Here is a 25281-nt window from a genome sequence, read left to right as displayed (position 1 = left end):
GCAAAAGTCTTACGCATCATTCGTTCTGCTGTTGATATTTGTCTGCGATTTTTTGTGTTTGCTTTTAACGAGAGCCAATTTCGCTTCCCCACGCGCAAATGCGTGCGTGTCTATCATCTTTTCTTTCTGGATCGAAACGCGCGCACGTTGACGTGGATGTCCATTTGCGCCGTAGCAACGGCTCTTCTGAAACATTTCTGGAGGTTAAAAAGAAAAAAAAAAGAAGGGAGACAACGTCCTCACGAAAGAAAAACGCAAATGCAAATGCAAATGCAACGACGTGCTTTCTCGTCATCTTCTTCCTGTAGTCAAAACAATGCGTTCAACGAACACACACACACACAGAGAGAGAGAGAGAGACACGCGCACGCGTACAACGTAAACAACCTACTCTTTCGCACGAAACCAATAATTAGTACTATCATATTAAACATTAAAAACGAGCGAAAAGATAATGTGAGTAATAAAGGAGCACAAAGGCCGCGATAAACCTCCCCACCATTCTCGTCCGGGGAATACTGGGCGTTTTAGAAACTGCCAAAGAGCTCCTCCTCCGCGTCTCCCTCCTCGTTGTCCGCCGCAGTGGTCTTCTTGCCGTCTTTGTCCTTCGGCAGCTCGACGATCGCAGCCTCGGCCGTCATCATCAGACCCGCCACGGACGCCGCATCGCTAATCGCGACGTGCACGACACGCGCAGGGTCGATAATGCCGGCATCGAACATGTTCACGTACTTGTCGTTCAGCGCATCGTAGCCGACGCTCTCGTCCGCGTTCTCCAGAATCTTCTCCACAATCACCGCACCCTCCTTGCCGGCGTTGGCCGCAATCTTCATCGCAGGCAGGCGGATCGCGTTGCGCACGATCGTCACACCCGTGCGCTGATCGGGCGAGAGGTGCTCGTTGTCGAGAAGCTTGTCCAGGGACTTGCTCGCACGCAGCAGCGCCGTGCCACCGCCGGCCACAATACCCTCCTGCACCGCAGCACGAGTCGCGCACACCGCATCCACGACGCGATCCTTCTTCTCGTTCACCTCCACCTCCGAGCCGCCGCCGACCTTGATGACCGCCACGCCGCCGCTCAGCTTCGCCAGGCGCTCCTGCAGCTTCTCTCGATTGTACTCCACGAGCTCCTGCGCAACGCGTTCACGCAAGAGCTGCTGGCGCTCCTGCACCGCCGCCGGATCGCCGCCTCCGCTGAGTAGCACCGTCTCCTCCTTGCCCACCGTGACCTTCTTGGCAGAGCCGAGGATCGTCGGGTCGAAGTTCTCCACATCCAACTCCAGGCCAGTGTGCTCGTCGCCCACCACCTTGGCACCAGTGAAGATGGAAATGTCCTCCAACATGCCCTCCTTGTTGTCGCCAAAGCCGGGGGCCTTCACGCAGCACACCTTCAGCTTGCCCTGCAGCTTGTTGAAGATGAGCGTCGTCAGCGCCTCGCTCTCCACGTCGTCGGCGATGATCAGCAGCGGGCGGCCCTTCTGGGCCACGTAGTTGAGTGCCGGCAGCAACGTCTGAATCGTGCTGATCTTCTTCTTGGACACCAGCACGAAGAAATCCTCCAGCTCGGCCTTCTGCGCCTTCGCGTCCGTCACGAAGTACGGGCTGACGTAGCCGCGCTCGATCTTCATACCCTCCACGATCTCCAGCTCCGTCGCCATCGTGTTCCCATCCTTGGTCGTGATGACGCCGTCGCGGCCGACCTTGTCCATGGCTTCACCGATCATCTTACCGATCTCCTCATCGCCGTTGGCGGAGATGGTGGCGATGCGCACGACTTCCTCGGTGTTCTGAATAGGCCGCGCCTGCTTCAGGAGGCTCAGCTTCACATAGTCAACGGCGACGTCCATGCCGCGCTTCATCTCAATCGGGTTTGCGCCACGAACGATCGACTTGAGGCCCTCCGCGAAGATGCTCTCCACCAGCACGGCGGACGTCGTCGTGCCGTCACCGGCCAGGTCGTTCGTCTGATTGCACACTTGCCTGACGAGCTGCGCACCCATGTTCTCGAAACGATCCTCAAAGTCGATGGCACGCGCCACCGTCACGCCGTCCTTCGTAACGCGTGGGGCACCGTAAGATTGCTCGATGATGACGTTTCGGCCCTTCGGGCCCAGTGTCGTCGCCACGGCGGCCACGGCGCGGGTGACACCCTTCTGCATGGAATTGCGGGCATTGGTGCCGAAGCGGACATCCTTGCCGGCCAGACGCACGAGAGAGCGGAACATGGGTGTAACGAGCTGGTCGCGAAATTGCTTGTTTTCGTGTGTGTATCTTACACTAATAATAGTAATAATAATAGTAGAAAAGCAAAGAATAGAGGGCAGACGAAGTCAATGGATTCTTTGAAATACGTTCAGGTGTGGAAGAGCGCGCGCAGTGGAAAGAGAGGCGTGTATCTCTGCCGTCGTTTCCGCCCGGTGTGAACGCCACAACTGAGGTCGAAAATTCTGCGAAGGAATTTGCGCGCACAAAACCACCCGAGTTGACGACCATAAAATGTGAGGGAAGGGAAGGAGAAGAGAAGAGAAATACGCGTGTTTTTTTTTTGAGATCGAAAAGGTGGGTTGGCGCGAATAAAAGGAAAGCAACAGTAAATATAAATCAACGAGCAGCTAGTCTGAACTTCTCATTCTTTCTTGTTTGGACTTGCACAGATTGTTTTTACCGTTACTATTGTTACTGTGGAGAAAGAGAAATTGTCCTCGCCTCCTCCACCGCCTCATAATGCGCATCAAGAAGAAGGGGCAAACGATGCAACCGTATTTTGATCCTCTTCCTACCTCCATTTTTTTTTTAACGCGCGTTCCTTGTGCTGGAGTTCTTCCTCAAAAATATATAAATTTGTGAGAGATCAGGAAGGCAAAGAAAGGGTCTCTCAAGAGTGTCTCATTTACATCAGTTCACGTGGTGATCGGTAAAATCACTTTCGGCCTTTGCCTCGCAGCCCTCATCCATGCATTTTCATCGCCAAAATGAGATGGAAAAGAAGGGGAGAAAAAGTCCGTGTTTTGTTTTTTTGAGGGGAAAGCGAAGTGAGAAGTAGCAACTTGGATTAATGCAGTGCCTTTGCCGCGTTATCATAGTGGTCAATTACCTCCTGCTGATCGCCTTCCGGCAGCAAGGAGTAGCCGTGCAACAATACAACTAGCGGGACGAGGACAAACCCCGTCGGCTCCGGGCGGTTCTTCTCCACCGGCTCCAAGGACGGGCCCTTCACCACGCTAAAGCCCGGCTGGCACACCTGCCGGATGAAGAGGCGGCATTGCTGCACGAGGTAGTTGCACTGCTGCTGCACCTTGCGACACTCCTCCAATTCCGTTTTCGTCTTGTTGAGCGATGACTGGGCGTCGGTGAGGGTCGTTTCGAGTTCGCGCTGTTTGCTCGCAGAGCTTTGACGAAGAGCTTCCAGTTCCGCTTTCAGCTGCTCCACCTCCCTTTGGTGGGCAGCATCTGCACTCTCGGCGGCGGCCTGTGTGGCGATGGCGATTTTCGCAGCCTCCAGTTCGCGCCGGAGAGAGGCGAGTTCGTCTTCCCATTTATCTTTATCCGCGGCGTGCGCAGCCACGGTGGACGAGTGAAGCTGCGTCGCTTTCTGCACCTCTGCACTGCAGCGCTTCACAGCTGACGAGGCGTGCTGAGAGAGCAGTCCCTCTCGCTCGCGGTTGTGGGACAGAGCCGCGCGGAGTCGGGACTCGTACTCCGCCAGCTGCAACTCCCACCCCGCCTTTTGAGCGTCGTACTCCAACTTTTGACGCCGGTTTGCTGCCGTGAGCGACTTCATACTAGCGTTTGCTTTGTCCAGCTGCCGCTTCAGCTGCGGCACTTGCACGTGATCGTGCGGGTTCTGGCACGCGGTGGACGAGCCACTGTCGTTGTTGGCGAAGCTACGGTGTCGTACCTCGGTGCTGTCCACCAGGACCTCTTCTCCCGTCTGCACGCCCTCCACACCCAGTGACAGAGGTGCAGCGGAGTAGTGCCGCAACTCCACATTGTTGACGACGGTAGTGCCCCGCACAAGGCCTTGTCTTTTTGCTCCATTCAGCGGTCGCAATGCATCGTAGGAGGTTTCCCTCCCTCCAGGCCCACTTGCAGCTGCGGTGTTTTGATTACTGTGGTAGTACAGCGGTATAGGTCCGCCACCTCGCCCAGGCTGCTGCTTCGCCGGCGCATGGGCACATCCTCCACGGACGGCGCCTTGTGCGGGGGAGGAAGAGGGCGGTCCGGCAACGGGCAGAGAAACCGAGGTTTGCGGCGCCGCAGCGGCTACAGGGACGGCGTTGTGGTTCACAAAGAGCGGACCGCTGTGTCCAGTTTTCTTGGTCTGCACCGTCGACGACTGGGAAGGGGAGCTGCTCGCGCTAGGAAGCAGCACCTCAGGCGATGCGACCTCAACCTGTGTTGGAGGAGCGCGGGGAGGCGTGGGCGCTTTTGAAGGTCGACGATTGGTGGGGACGACCCCATTGTTGACGTCGGACCAACGCGGAAGTGCGGGGTACATGATATGTGCAGCAGGGAATTATCAGAGAAGAAACAAGAAACTAGCGCAAAGCTTCCGTACCAAGAAGCAGAGTGGCACCCATGTGTGCGTCATGCTGATGAGAAGTTGCCCAAGCAATCCAGCGTGGATGTGGGGGGAGGGAAGGGAAGGGACGTAGCAGAGACACAATACAAAGCCGAAGAAAGGGAAGAAAGAGTAGAAGAAACGACTGGGGGGAAGAAAATGTATATAGTCTTGGGGTGCACTCTGTTAGGCTGAGGTCGCTGGAATGCTTGCTTATGCAGTGGTTTCAGCTTCCGCTAAATGAAAACAGAACACATAAAGGTATTTGGCACCGAAGGTGCAGAGCGGAACGCACCCGCTGAGCCCCAACTTTGTCAAGCAAAGCGCAGACGTACTTTACTTGTGGAGCGTTGTAGAGTTCTTCCTAGTTTTCCCTTCGTCGTCGTTACGTGTGAATGGAACTGTTAATGTTAGCAGGGGCATACCAATGCCAAATTGTTCGTGACGTATCACCATCACTTACACGAGGTAATTGATTACGGTGTATGTTTGCTCGGTTAAGTATTGCAGCTCAGCAGTACTGCATTTTCTTAGGGGAGGAAAGGAAAAAGAACCCCGCTGTTTGTGTGTGCTTGCTGAAGTTGCCTACACAGTGTTGCTGTTAGCGGCCGAGGCAAAGAAGAGCATGAGTAGCCGCGTCTCCTCCGCTGTAAAGTACGGTGACACCTCGTTGCCATACCTCTGCATCCACGGCAACAGCTGCGCTCCCATCGCTGCCACAATCCGCTCCTTCTCCATCTTTTCGTTCCTCGCTCGTCCACCTACCGCAGGTGGTGCAACGTCCTGTGTCAACGGCGGCGACGCAGTTGCGTCACCATCATCGCCATTGTGGCCTTCAAAGCTGTCCACCTCCTCCTCCTCGTCCCCGTCCCAACTCTCTTCGCTGTTATCGCCATCGTTATCGTCGTTGCTGTCTTCTTGGAAGAGTCGGTTGCCCCTCTCCACACCGTCGTCGTCCTCCGAGGAAAAGGAAGAGCCGCTTTCGCCGTCGTTGTCCGCGAGATCGACATTGTCAGGCTGACTCGCACGACGGAGCGCAGACAGCGGCGCACCAAGCAGCGTCAGCAAACCGCGGCCAACAGCAACGAGAATGGCCGTATACAACGGCAGACTGGTTTCGACCACTGCACCACCGACAAGAGTTGACCCGAACGTCGTCTGATGTGCAAAGGACTTGCCGCCCTTCTTCTCAGGGTTGCGCTTCGTTGATTTACGCGAGCCAGTCTTTTCCTCCGGCGCACCGCCGCAAACGTCTTCAGGGAGTTTCCAGCGACATGACACGGGCTGCTGTGCGACTTGCTGACACTCCTCCGCGGTCATGGAAGCCCGCGCGGACTCCGACAGCATTTGGAGCAGCCCCAACAACCCCTCACACGACGAGTAGGTCACGCTGAGGTTCGTAAAGTACTCCACTCGCGGCAGCCAGTGTGCCATCGTTTCCGCGAGAAGCCCGCCCTGCACGAGTGTACGCAGCAGCACGGCAGGGTAGAGCAGCAGCAGCGTAGCAAGCGGCGCAAGCAACTGCTGTGTCACCGTGTCCGTCCGCACGACACCAAGTCGATGCACCGTGGCATGAACCACACGCAGCAGGTCCGCTTCAGAAAAGCTGGATGATCGACGCATGATGGTGACCAGCGTCTGTCCCATCTCCAGCAGGGACGCTTCACCTCGGGCATCCTGCAAGGTGCGCAGCACGATGGCCACAACCACCGCTGAGAAGGGGTAGACCGCACGCGGCGCGTGGGCGAGCAGCGCGGTGTCCACAACGGCACCTTGCTCCACCGCGCTGTCGGTGCCGGACAACGCCGCCTCCACGCTGGCAGCGACGACTTGCACCTGCAACGACTGAGCCGACGGGCAACGACGCAGCAGCGCAGCGAGGCAGCTGCTCGACGCGACCAGGATGGCCGACTCGTCGGTGCAGAGGAGGAGCTGGCACAGACTGTCCAGCATGAGCGTCGCCGCCTCGTTGGCAACCTCGTCTGGGGCGTACGTAAAGATGAAGCGCAGCAGCCGTAAAAAGTACGGTACGGCGCACACCTCCGCCATGGAGTCGGCGTAGCCGCACAAGACGTTGTTGACCCACGACAGCTCTAGCAAAAGCTGCGAAAGGGCTGAACTCCCGCTGGTGCCACCAGCAACGCCGCGGCCGCCGTCACGTACAACGCGGCGGAGCAGCTGCAGCACGACATCCGCAAAGCTCGGATCACTAACGTGGCGCCGCCAGCAATCCATCACAATCGCTGGCAGTCGTTCCGACACGAGAGAAACCTGTCCAGCGTTGTTGTTGCTGCTGGCGCTGGTTCCCCGCACCTTACGCTGCGCAGCGTGAAGAAGGTCCGTCAGCTGTTCTACCGTACCATACAGAACCTCTTCGTTCAAGCCAACCTGTGGAGAGAGAAGAAATAAGAGTGAATTCTGCAGCGCGGCAAAATGTTGCTCTAACACGGTTGGTGGCCAGTAGGGCAGCGTGCTCTGCAGAAATCGGCACAACACCACCGCGACAAAGAGCGAGCACGACGGGGCAGGCGATGGCGACGCGAGAGTGGCGAGAACCGCGGCACTCTCCGCAACGGCGGTGGCCATGAAGGCGTTGAGTGCCGCCGGCGTAGGCGTAGGATTGGCCGCTGCGGTGCTCCGTTGCGGAGACACACCAGAAAATTGTACAATGGCGGTGAGCAGCATCAGCGCCCGCGCACTTGTCGCGGCGTGTGCGGTGGGGCCTGCGACATCGTGGCCCCAGATGTGCGCCGCCAGTCGCGTAAAGTCGGCCACCCCACACTCGCGCAGGTTTTTGGAGCACTGGCGCAGAACCACCTCCATGAAAAACAGACGGGCCTCTCGTTGCATCATCAACAATTGCTTCTGCGTACCTTGGTGGGTGGCGCCCATCGCAGCCGTCGCGTCATCCGGCTCCTCAGAGAAAAGACGCGCATTAAGGTCCTCCAATGTGGCATGTAAAAACAGCGGTCCAAGTGCAGTGATGCTGTCCGTGTACAGCTGCGCAACGGTCTCGCGCGCGGTCCATCGCACGCCGTCTTCGCGCTCCTCCTCTTCTCGCAGAAAGATGTTGGGATCGTCCAGCCACGCATCCGCCTCTGACGGCGCAAGCACCGCGTAGGCGAGTAGCAGCTCGTAGTACCGGCGCCCGCACTGATCGCCGACGACGTCGATGAAGCCGCGCTGCAGAAAAGGAAGGAGGGCGACATCACGGAAAAGCGTCCAACGTTGCGTCACGTGGCAGCGCACCAGCTCGGCTGTCTCCGGCACCGCCCCGTCGCCGACGGCAACCCAGCTGTCCACCCGTCCTCCGCTAGACATCGCTGGGACGGAGCCACCACCCACTTCCTCACCGTCCTCCATGGATAAGGCCACCTGATAACTGACGACATCCGCCTCCAGAGAGTTCAGGATCCCCTGCAGCAGCTCTGCTGAGGCACACCGTTTATACCATCCACCGTACTGCAACACCTTCACCAGCAACTCTTGCGTCGCGAGAGAAGCTGCGATCAGCGGAGCGGCACGGGACAGCGCAACGGACAAACCCGACGCGTCATCGGCGGCGGTCGGAGAGACGGCCGCAGCAGCCCACTGCGCACACGGTACAAGCAGGTATGTCTGTAATGAAGGAAATGTTTGGATAAAGGCATTCCTAAGATCCGCAGGGAATTTGCTGCCACGAGATGCCGCAAATTGCCATTCGTATAGTACACAGAGCGTTTGGGCGACAAGAACTTGAAGAGCGCAACGCGCTCGATACTCATCAAGAGAAGACACCCCCTTTGCGGCAGCATGCTGGGCGGTTGCAATACTACATACAATCCCTAGCAGAGGCGACACGCAGCTCGCCACGAGCTCCGCACACCACACGTGCGTGGCTTCCGGGACCGGCTCCTCAAAAAAGCTTTGCAACAAGTACACGTGGCTGTGCACGATACTCACTTCGGCAGCGGTCGCCTGCGTCAAGTGTGCGAACGCGTGGAGAAGCTGCGACGTGATGAGGTTCGAAACAGACTCGAAACAGGCAGCCACAGCGGCGGCATCTCGCGCCGGCGATGCGGCGAGGGTCACGCGCAGCACGGCGAGGCGGTGAACACCCGTCGCCACGACCGAGTTCCATTGGCGAACCGTCGCCACGCTCACCTCAGACCCCACGGCAACGTCGCCGAGGTGACCAAGAAAGAGAGACACCACCTGCTGCAGCTCTTCATAGTGGATGGAGTTTGAGAGGCTGCGCTTGAGAACGGAGAAGGCCACCAACGCGAGAGCGCGCTGTTCTTTGTCGCCGACAACACTCCCGCAGTAATGAGCAAGAGTTACACAAAAATCCGGAGCGGTGCTGCTGCGCTGCTCCAGCTCCTTTTCCGCTGCCTTGCGCAGTACATTATCCGCGCTGAGAATGCACGACAACAGCCCCTCCAATGGGGTGCTCTCCATTATGCCCTTGTTGTTGATGTTGTTTGCACTTATCCGTCGAAGCGATCTTCTGTTTGATTCGACTGCTGTACTGTGCCTCAATTGCACTGATCCGACAAAAAAAAAGAAGAAGAAGAAAGGGACGATAGTGTGAAAAAAGTGAAGAGGAACATTAACAAACAAGAGGGAAAAAAAGATGCTCAAATCACAGGCATTCCGTGTCGCAAAGTAAATGCCTGGTGAGAGCGTGCCATTGCCACAACGATCTCAACACGTGAGGTGCGATTGAAGACAAGCGCTTCATAGCACAAAAAAAAAACATCATCGTTGCTGCTACTTAGCCAGCAGCCGGTCGTCAAGAAAAATTGATTGAATAGAAACTCAAAGAAAGATTTGAAACAGCGAAATCGATAACGCCTGTATTTCTTTGGGCGTCGAGCGTTTATCGTATACAGCTCAAGTGTGAAAAAGCAACCAGTTGATACCAAAGAAAAAGGGGAGAAGTGTGGTGAGCTACGAAAAGGAGTGAGACGGCCACGATGAAGTGCTGCACGCGGTGGCGTGGTTAGTGCGTAAAACAGGCTCATGCAACACGAACTTGACGGGTTACCCCTCAAGTCTTATTCGTTTGTGTTACCTGTCTCCTTCATCCTTAAAGCTCATGTATGAGGCTCCTTCCTCAATCACCTCTCTTTCCTCGTTTGTGGAGTGAATCACGTCGAGGTGGCAAACGTGCCGAGGGTGCTGCTCTCAACGCCCGTTTTTGCCGGAAAGGTCAGCGAAGTGGCACGCTGCCTCGGCTGCGAGAGGTCAACCGGGATGAGGGGTGGAATTTTGGAGCAGATCTCCACAACAGCGTTCTCCAGCGGCGTGGGTGTTTCTTGGTACGTGTTGTCCACTACGCTCACGAGCACCCACTCCGACTGGATGTAGCGCACCACCGCGGGAACGTCATGACCAGGGAAGGGAGCTGCCCACAAGTCAAACGCCTCGCCCACCCACGCCCGAAATGAGTCGACGGAGACGATGGTCGGTTGAATCACCTCTCGGCCGGGGAACACACCCCACGTCACAGCCGTCACGCCGACACCGAAGAGAGACATCCTGTCGTGCGGCTGTTGGGTGGGCGAGGCCACGGTGGGGTCGTGCTCAGCTGCCTGTGGCGGCGATGCCTCGCTGTCCTTGCCAGAATCGTCGTCCATGCGCCACCGTGCATGCACCATGTTGCCCTGCGCGTCCATAGCCATGTACTGCAGTGACGGGTACCTCTCCAGCGTTGTAAAAACTGTCTGCGCCATCGTCAGCGGGCAGAAAAACTCCAGGTAGCTCTTCTGGTACACACAGCCGTCGCCTGGGCCCCAGCCAACGACCTTGTGTGAGCTTGGTGCCCCATTCACGTGCGGCTGCGAGTTGATGGTGTAGAGACCTCGTGCGTTGAGCGGTTTGAGGAGGTGCTCGCCGACGTACACTGTCTCACCGGAGAGCTCGTCTGCCCACGGCAAGGTTCCGTTGCCGTCGAGGAACGCTACAAAAATGCGACTCAGCGCCGAAAGAGCCGTTTGAATTTCCGGCATTCCCTGAATGACGAGAAACTGCGTGCACCGCTTGGCACGACTGCGCAGCAGCAACCGGGCGTGGTACCCGCCCACCTCGCCAAGGGCAAGGGCGCTTCCGTGATGGGACCCAGACACGGGGTTCCACTTGTCCGTCTTTCGGTCCTGCCACTGCGCCGTGCGCACCATGTAACTCGTCACCCGGGACGACCAGTGCACCGGCCGCACCGTCTCCTGACGTCTGCGCTCCTCGTTCTCGGAGGGGCGCCATGGGAACATGCGATGCGTTGCCACCTCGATTCCTTTCAGGATGGCTACCAGGAGGTAGTCGGCATTCATGGTGAAAAGATACACCCCGCCGCACCCGCGGTTCAAGAGCTGCTTCACGAGGTCTTGATAAAAAGCCACGACGACGCGTCGTGTCTCACTCTCGCTCCCTTTCACGGCTTCCATTTTTGTGACGAGATCCGCCGTCCCAGCCAAACGACGCAGTCCAAACGCGTTTAGCTGTCGAAGTTGGGAGATGGGCAGCACGCCCGGTAGGATGGGACACCGAATCCCGTGACGGCGACACTGCTGACAAAAGTGATCGAAAACGTTCACGTCGAAGACGCTGTGGGTGATGATGTAATCGGCCCCCGCGTCCATCTTCTCCTTAAGAAAACGCAGCTCACGCTCCTCTATTTCCGCTTGCCTCGCAACGTTGTCCGCCGAATCACCTTCGCCTTCGGGGAACGCGACAACGGCGATGCCGAAGAAGTTGCCGAAGTGCTGACGCACGAAGCGGACGAGGTCGACGGCGTGCGGGAAGGCAGGGCTTGCGGGAGGTGACGACGGTGCAGAGCCCACAGCCATGGCATCGGCATCGTCCGCTGTCCCATGGGCTGCGGGCTTACTTTTGTTCGTGGTACAACTTGAGGCACGCGTCGTGGAGATCGTCTTGTTGGCACTTGCACCGCGAGTGATAAGTACGTTGCACACTCCTTTTGATTTGAGGACCGTGAGCCACTTGAGCATTTCCTCCGGCTCGCTTGCATATCCGGTGAGGTTCACTTGATGGTTGACAGACAATAGTGACTGACAGGTGGAGGCGACCTCTATCGAGGTCTCTGCGCTGCGACCACCTTCATCCCACGTGATGCCGCAGAAAAGAGGGTCAAGTGCTGCCAAACGTTCGATACGGTCGTACAGCGTGATTACGCCAGCCTCCGTGGTGGGAACAGTGAACTCAAAGCTCACAAAGTAGCGACCATTCTCATTCGCCTGCTTGATGGCTTCTGCAATTTTTACCATTGTGGTGTGTTTGCTGCGGTGAACGCGCTAAATAGCGCTGACTTGTGTTCTCCGTAAAGCAATTAAAAATCGAGCAAAGCAGCAACATCAATACAATCTGGTGAGAGGAGAAGGGCAAATAAAAGGTAACAAAAGAGAGGCCAAATGCAAGCGTCAACCATAGTGACAGAAGTCAAACATTCTCTTCTTCTGAAAACAAGAAGATACAGAAAAGAGTGCCTTTAAATGCCAAATATGGCACAAGGATGATGTACGCCGTGCTCCCGAAGAAGTGCGATGCCTAAGTAACTTGTCAGGACGTACAAGCACTAACGCTTGTTGGAGTTCCTTTGACGCAGCTCTATGTAGTACTCTCCTACTTCGTACGTTCTTAAAATTCTTTGTCTGCTGTTTTGCAGGAAGGTCACGTCAGAATACGAAAAAAGAAAGTAACAAGAGCCCCAGGAGCTCAGCAGGACAGTTTTTTGTGCATAAGTTCATGTGTGGTCTTCATCCCTAAATATACGCATGGTTGCGAACGTAAAAACCTCAAGAACTAAACAAATTTGAGCGGCAGAGAAAACAAAGGGGAGAAAAAAAACGATGCTCGCCCCAAGTATTGGCTGAGAGTAATGCCACGTGATTTGCTTTCACAGCTATACACACAAAGAAAAGGTAAGAATCATTTCTTCTCGCTCTCAAGATAGATGAGAAGCTCCTCCAACGGTCGTTCCGGTTTCTTCTTCAGTAGGACTTGCACTAAGCTCTCTAGAAACTCGTCTAAGTGTTGTGATTGAACGTACTGCTTGTCGAGGTAGGTTTGCCAGCGGTAGTCAAGCATTTTAAGCTGCTCATTTGTGTTGTCTAATGTTAATCTTAGCGTTAAAAGCTGGCTTATCTCGTCTGTATCGGGGGGTTGTAACCCAAGTTCAATGGCACGATCGACTTTCGTCTGCAGCACCTCAACCTCGTCCGCCATTCCAGAATAATTATCTCTCCTTTGCTGCATGACTGATGTCGTTATTGTGCTGATATGGATGGCTCTTGAAAGATGCTCATAGCAAAAGACGCGGAAAAAAGCAACCTCTTCTTCAATGCGTGCGTTTGCAACTTTGAGAAATGAGAAGATGGAGGGCACACGTAAAGGACAGCTTTCTTTAACGTACTGAGAGAAAAAAAAATCGAGCTATGGAGTGCAAACTGAAAGTACATTAAGACGCAGAAAAAAGACGATTCTATTGTTTCCCTCTAGCGGAGAGATGCTGAAGCACGCAAATTGCCTTCGTGCACAGAGACGATCAGAAGTGTGCTCGTGGAAAAAGAGAGCTCGACTGTCAGATCACGCCGCCAACTGCAGTGTGCTTTTTTTTTTCCTTTTCTACTACGATTTTAGGACAGACACGTCTTATTTGTATTTGAAGCAGTCGGGAACACGAACAGGTAAGGCAATGCACTCCATCCGAATTGTTGGGATAGGCAGAAAAAAGAAATGCGTAGATGCGTTCCAGTGAATAGATGACATCCATCATGTTGATAACACTTGGTACACGAACCAAAGCGCGCAAGAAGAGGAAAAACACGCGAGCACCTGCAACACATGTAAGGAAGAAAGAAACACCTAACTCCCTCAATTTCAGTTGCCGTCAAAAACAGTACGCTAGCTGCTCAGCCACTATGTACTTGGCGCGTCAATTGCTTCGCTATTATTAGAGTCTTTCTCTGAGCCATCATCCGCGGTGAGGTCGTTGTCCGGTCGGGAGAGCAGCGAGAGAAAAATCGACATGAGATTGCTCTCCAGAAAGGGAAGAGACCATGAAAACGCGTTGCGCCCTTGTAAAACGCACGGATGAGGAGAGGGCTCAAACTGCTTAAAGTTTACAGACTCTTTTGAAAGCACAAGAACAGCACCTTTGTTTCCAAAACTTGAGCAGTAGTTTGGGGCGGAGAAGATCGAGATCAGGCAAGGGAAAAGGTGATTGGGGTGTGGGCGGTAAAGTTTGAATCCCAGTTCCTGTACTTCGTGGCTGCGCACGATGCAAAGGAGGTTGTTTGCCGAGGCGAAGCGTTTCGCACACGCGAAGTTGAAGACATAGCTGAATCCTCGTTGCTTGTTCTTTATGAAAAGTGGACGTGTCTCAAATGAACCGACTCGCGGCACGTACGTCTCGCCAGAAGACTCCTCCACATTATTGTACTGCAGGTTGTCAGTGTCCCAATCTGGCTCACTCCACACTAAGTCACACATTGCACCACGTGTCGGGATGTGGCGAAAACGGTGAATGAGAGCGATGTCGCTGATGTGAGAGACATCAGGTGAGAGCCCGGAATGAACACAAAAGTACTTGTCGAGGACGACGGCTGCCAATGGCAAACAGTTGAACGCTGAAAGCAGTAGTGTAAAAAGATTCTTGCCGTACTTCTTTTGGCATTCGTCTCCAAGGTGAAGCACGTCTGCCATCAGCTTCGATTCGTTGCTGCCTCGTATCAAATAGACAAACTGCGGACACGCAGCTTTGGCGGCAAGAAGGAACAGCACGCACTCCAAGTTGAAACCGCCGTTTCCAATGTAATTACCGAGAAAGAGGTACTTTGTGGTCCGTGGAGAACCCCAAGAAGCAAAGATTTTTATAAGGTCGTAATATTGGCCTTGTATATCTCCCACTATAGCAACGTCACCGTTGATAGACAACGTATTTGGCTCGGTGCGAAGCACGAGGGCAGCCTGTTGTACGACTTCCGTTGCACATTCCAGAGATAATGACTCTTCGCAAAGAAAGCGTTGCATTATGCTTTCAAGGGACAGTTTCTCCTCTCCGAACTCACCGGAGCTTGTGGGCGGTGAACCCCGCATTTGGATTGCCGGAGTGGCGCTATGTGAATCCCCAAATTGGCTCATTGTTGTACAGTCATATTCAATCGCTATGAGATCTATTTATGAAGCGCAAAAATAAATATTTATATACGATTCCTCACACATATATATATATATATACTTCTTTGGTTGTTATTGTTGTTGTAGTTGTCAACGCACCGCGGTGAACTTGCTACGATGCAAAAAAAAAATAATAATAATAATGGCAAGTAAAGCAGAAGATGAGAAACAGCAATTCAAATAGAATAGCACACAAATAAATAAATAAGCAAGGAGAAGACTCCTTTTGTTCGCGTGACCTTGATACAATATTTATTGAACGTACGGAAAACGCAGAGTTATAGTGGATGGGTTTAAGCATCAATGGCTCCATGCAACATTTGCCAAGAGATATGTAAGAAAACACTTACTTATAAATGCTTCAACTTTCACCTCAATTAAAACGCGAGAAGATTTTTACTTAGATTAAAAAGCAGTTACCATTTTTTTTTGTTGTTCGAAGCACTTTTAAATTATGCTGTGCACGTAACAGTTACTGAAAACAGATGCTGCATTTGAGGGGAGTCATACAAAAGTTGAAGCAGCAGTAAGCACCATGTCTGCAGTGATTTTGTCGCTTAAAATCTCCTGTGAGAGTTCACGGAATGTAAGGGAAATGCGCCGTTCATGAACGTGGACAGGACGAATCCCGTGCATCCACTTATATCGGCAGTCCCCAGACATTAAGAAAAAAGAGCGTTGCGGAAAGAAAACGTCGCAGCTGTCGCCCTCTGGATTTACAAACGTCATAGCACAGTTCGCATTCAAGTTGAGCCCAGCAATGCGGTCACCCCACAGCCATGTGTCATCGACGTGGGGATCGAAGTTGCTCAAATTGCCTTCGCAATACTCGAGCGCAGAGACTTCGGCGACGTTGTATGGTACTCCGGTGCACTTTTCAACCGCTGCACTAATTGCGGAAAATACAGGTTTGAAAGCGAGCGGCATCATCGGCATCTCGGCAGCCTTCACCTTTTTCTTCTTGAAATTACGCCTAGGGCCGTAATCCTGCTTGCGCCGGCCGCTCTGTGAGTCTTTCCAGGGCGGAAAAGGCGACGGATTATCCAAAAACTCGATCAGTTTCGTCTCTTCCTCTTGTGTTAAGATGTTTTCAAAAACAAACAAGCCGTCAATACGAAGGCTAGAGGACTGAAGTTCGATGTGCTCAGCGCACATCGTTAGCGGCACCTCGGAGACAAACACTTCCATGCACATTGGGCAACAACTGTACTTGCTCCTTCCAAGGGTGGCAAAAGAACACGATGAGAGACGTTCCTCCTTACTCTGCTTGTCGATAACAGCCTGTGCGGTGGACAGTGGCACCGCACCGCTGAACAAACTCTGGACCCGCTGCGTGTTGCGGCACTTGGCGCAGAACCGAATACCTGTGCAATTGCACGCGCCCGTTGTGCTACTTGCCTCATTTGAGAGGGTTTCTTGCATCGATTGATAGCTGCATATGTGCATATGAATCTTTCCCTTTTCTGTAACGGTCTGAGATGAAGAAAAGAAGAACAAGAGCAGAGAAATTAAACCAAAAAGTCGAAGCTCATAAGTATATAGATCTCTATTTAACTCTTGAAATGGTATAGACGCTGAAAGAACAAGTCTTTCGCCGTTCACGAATACAATGCCCTACGAAACAGTAAGAAGAAGACAAAAAAGAAACCCATCTTGCTACTAATTTCGTTTCGATCTGGGGAACACACACGTCACTTTCCGCCGCATATCTTAAAATCATCCAAGAAGAGTTTCAGTAACGCCGTTTACAACCGAAAAGATAGTCGTTGTTGTTGCCTTCGGTTTCTCGAACAAATCGATACTATGCTCGTGTCATAGAAATAAAGAACGAAGATACCTAACGGTATTCGGTCAGAAAAGTAAACAACACAATGTTTTATTGGGAGGTGATGAAATAAAGAAAAATGAGAAAACATATGAATAACGTAACGAAGAGCATTTTCTATTTTGAGTGGCGCGCTACGTCCCAAAACAAAAGAAGAACGAAATACTTTTGTTGTTTTCTGGAGGGGTTTTTTGTCATCCGCTACAGATAACTATGCTGCTCGATTCATGGTTTCTCCGCGGCCATCTTGTGGAGAATCTCAATGGTGTCCTTGTACGTCTTCACGGAGTGACCGATCGTACGGGAGTCGTTGAAGATCTCGTAGTCGTTTCCGCCAGCACTGGTCTTGTCACCAAAGAAATGGATATGCTCGTACTCCTTCTCCACAAACTGGAGGCAGTACGTTTTGTCCCAGCCCTTCGGGAACACATCGAAGCTGATCTGGCCACCGATGGAGTACGCCAGCGGGTAATCAGGGAAGGTGGCCTTCAGGTCCTCAATCAGCTTCTCACGGATGTGGTGCTGCTTGTCGTACTGTTCAAAGTCGTCGCGCTCTTCCTGCAAGCAGTTGCGACCGATCGGAGAAATGTTGAACATGCCATTGCGGAACTCCACGAATGTGCCACGCTGCACGGGAATGTCCAAGGCTGCGATGAGCACAAGACAGCGCTTTACAAACGCCATGACCTTGTCGTTGCCGAGAAACTTCAGCAGGCTGTTACGGTGGAACTCCTTGCCCTTGTGGAAGGACAGGAGGCCGTTTTCAGAGAAGACGTAGTCGAAGTCGTCCAGGATGGACTCTCCCAGCTGCTCCTTCTGTTTGGCAAAATCAGAACCACCAACAACGCCGAGGGTGTAGCCAGCGGCATGAACCTTCTTCAGTGCCTGTTTCATGTCGTCGGTTTCCTTCTTGCGCGGCGGTGTGAGGGTGCCGTCCACGTCGAAGAGAAGAATAGTCTTGCTGGGCATCTTGCTTTTGAGGTTGAACAAAACACAGATGGTATGAAAAAAAAAATGATTCCTTTGTTCGTTGTTTGGGAGAAAGAGGAAGGTGCGTTAAACCTGGTTGCAATGAATTCACCGCCGTAGCAGATTGCGTAGAAAAAGGAGAAGAGAAAAAGTGTGGGATGACATCATCATGCAAAGGACTGCGAGAGAAAGTTCCTGTTCTCTGATGGCGTGACTCAGTACGGGTGATCACAATGTAAGCAAACGAGTGAAATATGCAGTATTTCCAAGAAAAACTTCTCAGCTTTCATTCACTTTATCGAATCGCAGAAATTAGGGAGTAAGAATGAATGAGGTTTTCTTGGTGCAAGTACTGGTGTCCACTTTTTTCATACCATGGCATCCGCAGAGTTGGAAGGGAAAACGCTGCACATTCAGATCAGGTTTGCAGAATTACCGAAGAGCTGTCCTAAAAACACTTTTTGTTGCAACAGCAAGAAAAACTCAAAACTGTTTTCACCTCTTCCCGGCGCGTGCAACGGATACCCAAGGACATTGATGAAAGGGAGAAACCCCATTCCGGGAGGTGGAAGGGATTTGAGAGGGACAACTCCGCTTCGCTGATCACCAAATCAGACCGACAAGCACTACCGCAGTCCATGAGGGCTGCTTCCTGTTAGTACCGAAGGAGAACGGTGGGGGGGGGGGGAGTAAAAGGCAAGATGGAGGAATAGGTGGGCATTCGGAACAAACACAATCCCAATAAGGGCACGATGCTTGCATTTTTTAATTTTTTTCTCCCAATGATAAACAACGTAACGTCGGTTGGCCAATTACTGTTTTCATCGGCTAGTTCTTCACACTGTAATTTTCGCTTGTAGGTGTTTTCCTTTCTGGCGGCACAACGGCACAGCGGGTCGGAATACGTTCTCATGACCAAAATAGTAAGGATGATGAAAAACAATCTACCGGAATATAAATATATATAAATATATATATATATATATATATATATTTGAGCAATTGTTCAATTATCGGGAAAGTGGTGTGCCTTTCCCATTACTCGCAGAAATGACTTAACACTATCCCCATATGAGTGAGTAGCGTTCTCTGTGTCTCTGTGTCTCTCCGCCGCCTGATTGCTAATTTAGTGATTGAAAACTGTGCTCCTCAACGGCATACAAATCAAGATGTTATCGAAGCATTTGTAAACTCTACGTATTCAATGAACCAAACTCGACTTTTGGGAGGTCACCGTTCAGGAGATCTCAAAAGAGAAATTTTCGCTCTTGCGTTATAAGTACGGAAGCGGGGTTTATCACAAATACCGCAATGCAATTTACTCAAGTAGATTTATGTTGTTACTTGACTTGCGTTTTTAATAGCAGTTTTACCAAATGATGTTACTCTCCTTGCTTTTTGTCTCTTCTCTCTTTCAAACTGTTGTGTTTTCACCGCCAATACGTATATCTAGACATCATTAGTATATTGCTGTTTATTAGCGATGGGGCAATCATCAAGCTCCACAACCGAACCTGATAAAGAACAGGCTTCGACGGACCAAAACGCAACGTTACGAAGAGAAACAGCACAACGTGCTCCGGTGCAACGACCTGCTCCGATCATCTGTGGGGTTTCGGAATCCGAAATGCAAAAGTTGGCGCTCACAGATGAAATTGGCACATTGATCACAGATAACCTCCCGATGTCCTGCAAAGGAAGCAACCTCGGTTTTCCTGTCAAGTGGTATTTGCTTTACAGCAGCGATATAAACGGAAAGTCGTTCCAGCGCTTGGTGCAACATATTGTATCCCGGGGCCCTACCGTTTTAATTGTGAAGTTGAAAAACAGTGCACGTGTAATAGGAGCGTTCTGTGAAAGCGACTGGCTCACCGTGGCGGAGCGTGAAAAAGCGGCGAAAAGCGCTGCTGCCGCGTCTGCGCGCGCGCTTCGTGAAGGCCAGGCGCAACGTCGAAAAGTTGAGTCAAAGAGTAAAAACACCGTGTTCTTTGGCAACGCTAACTGCTTCGTCTTCCGGGTCCATTCAAGCAACAATGATGGCGTCAGCGAAATGGGTGAAATATACAAGTCCAAGCCGTCTATGAATACTAATTTCATGTATTTATTTGATGTTCATCCTTTGGAAGACAAGGTTGGTATTGGTATGGGCGGGCAATCGGGTTATTACGGTTGGTTTATTGACCGCTGGCTGGAAACTGGCACTTGCTACGGATCTCGCTGTACAACTTTCGATTGCCCACGCTTAACGCCCACCGAGACGTGGCAGGTGGACTCAGTGGAGGTGTACGCGGTGAAAAGTGACGTGGTGGAACAGCTGTTGCGGGATGGAAACCAGCTCGTTACCGATGTTTCGTGCGTAAACGGAAACCAAGACAGTAAAGCGGCTCAATTAATTCTAGAACTGAACGGAACGCACCAGTTTAATCGCAACGAGAGACCAGATTGCTAAAATTGAGTTTTGTTTTGTGTGCAGTGCACCGACAAAATTAGCTGACACACATATTCTTTTTTTTCCGTCTTGAAAGCACAATTGCCTTTGATTTTCGTTCCTTTTTTCGTAAAGAAGCTCCTTAATGCCAACGAAACGGTTTTCTATGTGCACAGTAGCATTTTGATAGCTTCACTCCCTCTGGATTTCTGTTATTTGCTGTGATTTTTCTTAACCACTGTCGTTTCGGTGTTTTGCGTACTGCGCTTTGTACACGATAATCGGTTTTCAATCGTTTTTGCTGCTTTTCATTCTTGCAGCGTACAAAACTCAAGAACTTTGCACAAAGGAGATTGATATTCAGAAGACTAGTTTTTACGAAAGGATTTTTTGCTGTAGAACTGCTATCTCTGAACTGATGAATTCTTTCGATTATAGGTATGCAGTGTTATTTTCTTTCCTTCTCTCTGTATTGAAGTTTAGATTTTCTGTTGGCCGCATTTATTCCTCTTGTGACTTTCTTTTTTTCCCCTGTGCGATAAGTATCTAATGTATCACGGGTTTCACGTACTGCTTCATTTTCAGGAGAGAATTCGTACAAATATTTTCCATGACGCTTTTCACCACGGTGCCTACGCTCCATGCTCTTTTGCGCAACTTTTACGCTGAGATTTTTTTCGTTCTTAATTTTGGCTTCTTTGGTAGGTGTCTTGCTGCGCAGGTCGGATGCTAAACGTTTTTTTTTTCTGTTGTTGAGTGTACGCAAATAAAAGCTGCAATCTCACTGCCAAAAATCTTGGTGAACATTCTCATTGCCTAAAAGGAAGAAAAGGTCTTTTTCGCGTAAGTATTGCTCCAATTCACCGCAAGGAAAAACACTGAGGAGGCGAGCTTCAAAAACATGGGATAATGACTAAAAAGAAACGAAGCTACCTTTTTTTTTTTGTAGTTTTAAGAGAAATAGTATTGCGAAACTCAAAACTCGTCTTTTCGCCTCCTTTTTAGGGTGTTTTGTGTTTGTTCAATGTGGTTGTTGTGCTCTGGGAGAACGAAGTAAAACCGAATTAGACGCTTCTCAATGGTACTCTGGTTTTTAACCACCATGTACCTAGTATTTCTTTACGTTTCCCTTTATTACTTGTTGCACTTTGCAATGCTGCTTTGTAGTTGTTTGACCTTCAGAATAAAACGCCAGGGAGAAAACGGTTTCGAGCATGGAAGACTTTGGCTTCTTTTCTGGTAAATGCTTTCGTTTCCGACGGAAAGACAATAATTCGAGAGAAAATCAGGTGCGCTAATTAGAGTCAAAATATGACTGCATGTGGAAGCGTAAGTTGCATGTTAACAGGTATGTCATGTAAAATGCAGAGTACCGTTTTGGTGTTTATGCGATGATCGTGACAGTTTATGAATCAATTTCTCCTCTCTCTTTCTGTTGCTGAGTTATGAGATGTTCTGATTTATTATTATTTCTCTTAGAAAAAAAAAAACCGTCACAGCACTATCGTTAAAGAGGGAAAAAAACGCTCGATAGAGTAAATTCTTTTTTCTTCTTTAAGCAGCGATTTCTTTGTTGTTTTACCGAATTTTTAGGCACATGTCTCAACTGTCGCTTAGTGATCCGAATGAAGATGCCAGCTCTGTGAGTTTCACTTATCCGTTCTTGGAGGGCATCGACCCCGGTGCCCCTCCAGCCACAATAACCATTCCTAACAAGTATCTGGATGCCATGGCCAACATGGAACGCCAATACTGGGATATCAAATCAAAGCACTACAACGTCATGATTTTCTTCAAGAAAGGCAAGTTCTACGAATTATATGACTACGACGCAGTAATCGCAAATCGAGAATTCGGATTGAAAATGGTGTTAGATACTACGAACCGTGGAAAGATGCGTCTCGCAGGTGTTCCAGAGCAAAGCCTGATGGAATGGGCGCGATTGTTCGTGTTTCGCGGGTACAAGGTAGGCCGAGTAGAACAAATGAAAGAGAGTGAAGGGGAGACATCGGGCGTGAAGTTGAAAGTGATGCCCCGAGAGTTGATCGAAGTGTTGACACCAGGAACACTCAAAGATCCGGTAATGATATCTGATCACGGAGAGCTATTTGTTCTCGCGCTCGTCCCTGTGCGAGACGCAGATGAGGTCACCATTGATGCATTTGCAGTCGATCTTTCGCGCCGCGTTGCGTTACGATGCAAATGCTTCTCTGTCCAAAATACGACGGGCGCGGAACAACGAGCAGTCAACTCTACCTCTGCTTGCAAATTAGAAAAAGATGGAGACGCAACGCTGAAAGATACTACACTACGTGCGTTGAGCGCGCTGTTGCAGCAGCTGGATCCTAAGGAGGTGATTATGCCGGAGCCGGGCTGGGCTTCGCCGAGTAACGGAGATGCGTGGTGTTTCCGCGAGGCGAGCGAAACGGTATTAAAATGGGTCGCAAGCGAGGGCTATGTGGTGGAAAAGATACCCCAGACATCTTCAGCTGACGGGACAAAAGACTGCATTCTTGCGGAAGATGTCATGATAAGCTACTTTACATCACTGCGCCTCAGCAATGAAATTACACTTTTCCAAGAGGCCACCGTTTATACTGCTCATCTGACCAATATGGCGGACAACGGTGTATCTTCGAATGACAGTGCGGACACGGCAGACCGGACGACAGGACGAACGACTTCGCTGCTTGATTACGAGCGTCGGTTTGACAAAGGCCTCATTCTGGACGCGGCAACTGTGAGCAACTTGGAAGTTCTGACAAATTTGCACGACGGAACAGCGAAACACTCGCTGCAAGAGTGCCTTAATCACTGCAGGACGAATGGCGGCCGACGCCTCTTCCGGTCGTGGCTCCTGCGTCCATCGTCGAATGCGCGCGTCATTGAGGCCCGCCAGGCGGCCGCGCGCTTTTGCGCGCACTTTAAGCTTACCAGCTCGCTTTGTGAGGTGGACGAGCCGCAACAAATCGGGGAGAAGCGATCGCGTTCTGGCGAGTCGCCTGACGCTTTTTCTGCCGTTGCTTCCGTCGACTTTGAGCGCTTCCTTTCCCGCCTGTCGGATATGAAGCAGAACGACAGCCAGCACATCTCGTACGTTGATCCCATGATTCAATATAAGAAGAACCTCGGCATAATTCTGTCAACCGTGCACGCACTGCGCGCGATGGTGAAATGGGGACAGCAGTTTTTGGCGCGGTGCCGCGAGGTGGCCTCTGAGCAAGGGATGAGCATTCCGCCGTTGCTTGCGGAGCACCTGGAAAACATCGTCGCGGCCGAGACGAGCACGCGCGTGATTGAAAGTTTGTTCGACCACGAGGCTGCTGAGGAAACTGGGTTGCTCATTCCGTCTCCTGGGACTTCTAGCATGTACGACGCAGCAGCGGAAACGTTGAAACAAATCGAGTCGAAACTGCACGATGTACGCCGGCAAATGCAGCACGATGTTTTTGGTGGGGCGCAAGTGCACTTCTCCGATTTAGGGAAAGATTTGTTTCTGGTCGAAGTCTCCGTCGCCGATGCTCCGAAGATGACTCCGCGTGGCCTGGTGGAGCGGGCGCGCAGCTCGCGGAGCGTTAAGTACGTCGTTTCAGCGATTGAGAGTCTGGTGGAGGCCCATAAAGAGGCCACGGCATCGAAGGCCGGCGCACTGCTCACGGTGCTGTGCCAGGTGGCGGGACGCATCTGTGACGAGTTTCCGCGCCTCTTCACAGCCAGCAGCTCGCTCTCCTACGTCGACTGCTTGCTCAACCTCGCAGCGTGGCAGCAGTGTTTTCCTACAACGTGCTACCCCCAAATCGTCGCGCAGAACGGCCCGCAGAACAAGGTGGCTGAGGTGCGCGGGTGCGACCTCGTGCATCCGCTCTTGGCTTCGCAGAACCCAGTGCCGAACACCGTATGCCTTGACAACAAGGAGGGCCGCGTGCTGCTTCTCACTGGACCGAACATGGCAGGAAAAAGTACGTTAATGCGCACAGTGGCCATTAACGTCCTGCTCGCGCAGCTGGGTGGACCGGTGCTGGGCACGCGAATGGAGCTGGCCCCGGTAGATCGCATCTTCACCCGCATCGGTGCCCGGGATGCGTCGCACAAAGGCCAGAGCACCCTCTACGTGGAGCTCAGTGAGACAGCGGAGATTCTGCTTTGCGCGACGGCGCAAAGCCTGTGCCTTGTCGACGAACTGGGACGCGGCACATCCACGCACGACGGCATGGCCATCGCGTACGCCACCCTGCACGCGCTAACCGAAGCACCGCTGGCGGCGCCGCTGGCCATCTTCTCCACCCACTACCACGCACTGGCTATGGAGCAGACGCGCATCAGCTGTGCGGCGACCGCGCAGACACACGCGCCGACGGTGCAGATGGGCTACATGGACTTTGTGCTCAAGTCGGAGGCACCGCCATCCGTCGCCGCTGCTGCTGCGACGTCCAGCACGATCCCAGGCGATCCTTTTGGTAATGATAACAGTGAAAACGCCAGCCGCAGCTGCGCCCCGGCCTCTGCGCTGACGAGCGTGGTTTTTCTGTACCGCCTTGTGCCCGGTATCTGCGCTCGCAGCTACGGTGTGGAGGTGGCACTCATGGCGGGCATCCCAGCCTCGTTAGTGCATCTGGCCAAATCGAAGTCCGACTCGCTCTCGCGTAACACAGCTTTTCATGAGGATTTGCGCAGTCTTTTGAAGCTCACGCATCTCTAACTTGCACACGCACGCCGCTGCTCGTTTTTTTTTCTTCCTTTCCTTTCCTTTCCTCGTTTATTTGCATTCTCTTGTAAAAGTCAAAGTATCCACGTGGCTTCCGCAACGCATTTTTTTTTTGGAAAGGGTTTTCCCATAGAACTAAGCACAACCATAGATTTCATCAGCTGCTTTTATAGCTCTTATCACTTTGTACTCTTCTTGCGTTTCATCCGCTTGCTCTCAAAGGAAACTGCTGCTTAGCCTCTGGCGGTGGTCAGCCGCGAGCTTGAAAATTGGCAGCGAAGAAATTATCCACCCCCTTTTTAACAAACAGAGCAATGGCCCTTCGAGGAAAAGATGGGCAAGCCAGTGATGTGTTAATTTCGCGTGTACAAGAACGAGAAATGAACATAGATAAAAAATAAGAGAAAAGGAGGCAATGAAGGTTTCCTGTGTTGTTTGTTTTGCACACACGGCTAAGTGACTAAATACACGCTGTGCTCTAACATGAGCGCAGCAGAACTACTGTAAGTCTTACATTTCACCTTGCTCTCTTTTTTGTCCCTCCGCAAATAGTATGAAGAGACTTTTTTTCTCGGTGTGCTCCTGACGGTCGCTGGCGTTTAGCAACAACACACACACAC

At 51.8% G+C, this 25281-nt stretch overlaps 10 protein-coding genes across 13 annotated transcripts; 2 read left to right on the top strand and 8 right to left on the bottom strand.

The window, feature by feature from the left end:
- Positions 1 to 527: 527 nt before the first annotated feature.
- On the bottom strand, positions 528 to 2449 carry ABB37_05135 (putative mitochondrial chaperonin HSP60, mitochondrial precursor; the record flags this gene model as incomplete). Of its 2 annotated transcripts, none has more annotated exons than XM_015803070.1 (1): positions 528 to 2449. In XM_015803070.1, the coding sequence occupies exon 1, from the start codon at positions 2223 to 2225 to the stop codon at positions 528 to 530; it is 1698 nt and encodes a 565-aa protein (XP_015658586.1). In that variant the 5' UTR covers positions 2226 to 2449. The 2 variants fall into 2 exon arrangements, with proteins under 2 accessions (XP_015658586.1, XP_015658587.1); XM_015803071.1 differs by having other exon boundaries at positions 528 to 2279.
- Positions 2450 to 3052: 603 nt separating this feature from the next.
- On the bottom strand, positions 3053 to 4708 carry ABB37_05134 (hypothetical protein; the record flags this gene model as incomplete). Of its 2 annotated transcripts, none has more annotated exons than XM_015803068.1 (1): positions 3053 to 4708. In XM_015803068.1, exon 1 carries the CDS (start codon positions 4496 to 4498, stop codon positions 3053 to 3055), a length of 1446 nt encoding a protein of 481 aa, XP_015658584.1. In that variant the 5' UTR covers positions 4499 to 4708. The 2 variants fall into 2 exon arrangements, with proteins under 2 accessions (XP_015658584.1, XP_015658585.1); XM_015803069.1 differs by having other exon boundaries at positions 3053 to 4594.
- A 438-nt stretch (positions 4709 to 5146) lies between these two features.
- On the bottom strand, positions 5147 to 9086 carry ABB37_05133 (hypothetical protein; the record flags this gene model as incomplete). Its single annotated transcript, XM_015803067.1, has 1 exon — positions 5147 to 9086. The coding sequence occupies exon 1, from the start codon at positions 8996 to 8998 to the stop codon at positions 5147 to 5149; it is 3852 nt and encodes a 1283-aa protein (XP_015658583.1). The 5' UTR covers positions 8999 to 9086.
- Positions 9087 to 9690: 604 nt separating this feature from the next.
- ABB37_05132 (putative methylenetetrahydrofolate reductase) lies at positions 9691 to 11922 on the bottom strand (the record flags this gene model as incomplete). The annotated part of the gene is made up of 1 exon (XM_015803066.1): positions 9691 to 11922. The coding sequence occupies exon 1, from the start codon at positions 11821 to 11823 to the stop codon at positions 9691 to 9693; it is 2133 nt and encodes a 710-aa protein (XP_015658582.1). The 5' UTR covers positions 11824 to 11922.
- Positions 11923 to 12484: 562 nt separating this feature from the next.
- On the bottom strand, positions 12485 to 12914 carry ABB37_05131 (hypothetical protein; the record flags this gene model as incomplete). Its single annotated transcript, XM_015803065.1, has 1 exon — positions 12485 to 12914. Exon 1 carries the CDS (start codon positions 12809 to 12811, stop codon positions 12485 to 12487), a length of 327 nt encoding a protein of 108 aa, XP_015658581.1. The 5' UTR covers positions 12812 to 12914.
- A 560-nt stretch (positions 12915 to 13474) lies between these two features.
- ABB37_05130 (putative Serine/threonine protein phosphatase) lies at positions 13475 to 14848 on the bottom strand (the record flags this gene model as incomplete). The annotated part of the gene is made up of 1 exon (XM_015803064.1): positions 13475 to 14848. The coding sequence occupies exon 1, from the start codon at positions 14696 to 14698 to the stop codon at positions 13475 to 13477; it is 1224 nt and encodes a 407-aa protein (XP_015658580.1). The 5' UTR covers positions 14699 to 14848.
- Positions 14849 to 15238: 390 nt separating this feature from the next.
- Positions 15239 to 16209, bottom strand: ABB37_05129 (hypothetical protein; the record flags this gene model as incomplete). The annotated part of the gene is made up of 1 exon (XM_015803063.1): positions 15239 to 16209. The coding sequence occupies exon 1, from the start codon at positions 16154 to 16156 to the stop codon at positions 15239 to 15241; it is 918 nt and encodes a 305-aa protein (XP_015658579.1). The 5' UTR covers positions 16157 to 16209.
- Positions 16210 to 16784: 575 nt separating this feature from the next.
- ABB37_05128 (phosphomannomutase putative (PMM)) lies at positions 16785 to 17623 on the bottom strand (the record flags this gene model as incomplete). Of its 2 annotated transcripts, none has more annotated exons than XM_015803061.1 (1): positions 16785 to 17623. In XM_015803061.1, the coding sequence occupies exon 1, from the start codon at positions 17526 to 17528 to the stop codon at positions 16785 to 16787; it is 744 nt and encodes a 247-aa protein (XP_015658577.1). In that variant the 5' UTR covers positions 17529 to 17623. The 2 variants fall into 2 exon arrangements, with proteins under 2 accessions (XP_015658577.1, XP_015658578.1); XM_015803062.1 differs by having other exon boundaries at positions 16785 to 17582.
- Positions 17624 to 18980: 1357 nt separating this feature from the next.
- ABB37_05127 (hypothetical protein) lies at positions 18981 to 19977 on the top strand (the record flags this gene model as incomplete). Its single annotated transcript, XM_015803060.1, has 1 exon — positions 18981 to 19977. Exon 1 carries the CDS (start codon positions 19012 to 19014, stop codon positions 19975 to 19977), a length of 966 nt encoding a protein of 321 aa, XP_015658576.1. The 5' UTR covers positions 18981 to 19011.
- A 1477-nt stretch (positions 19978 to 21454) lies between these two features.
- ABB37_05126 (putative mismatch repair protein MSH8) lies at positions 21455 to 24655 on the top strand (the record flags this gene model as incomplete). Its single annotated transcript, XM_015803059.1, has 1 exon — positions 21455 to 24655. Exon 1 carries the CDS (start codon positions 21554 to 21556, stop codon positions 24653 to 24655), a length of 3102 nt encoding a protein of 1033 aa, XP_015658575.1. The 5' UTR covers positions 21455 to 21553.
- Between the last annotated feature and the right edge of the window lie 626 nt (positions 24656 to 25281).

The sequence above is a fragment of the Leptomonas pyrrhocoris genome, assembly GCF_001293395.1.
Source record: "Leptomonas pyrrhocoris isolate H10 chromosome Unknown, whole genome shotgun sequence".
Classification (NCBI taxonomy): Eukaryota; Euglenozoa; class Kinetoplastea; order Trypanosomatida; family Trypanosomatidae; genus Leptomonas; species Leptomonas pyrrhocoris.
This window is presented reverse-complemented; position numbering and strand designations above follow the sequence as displayed.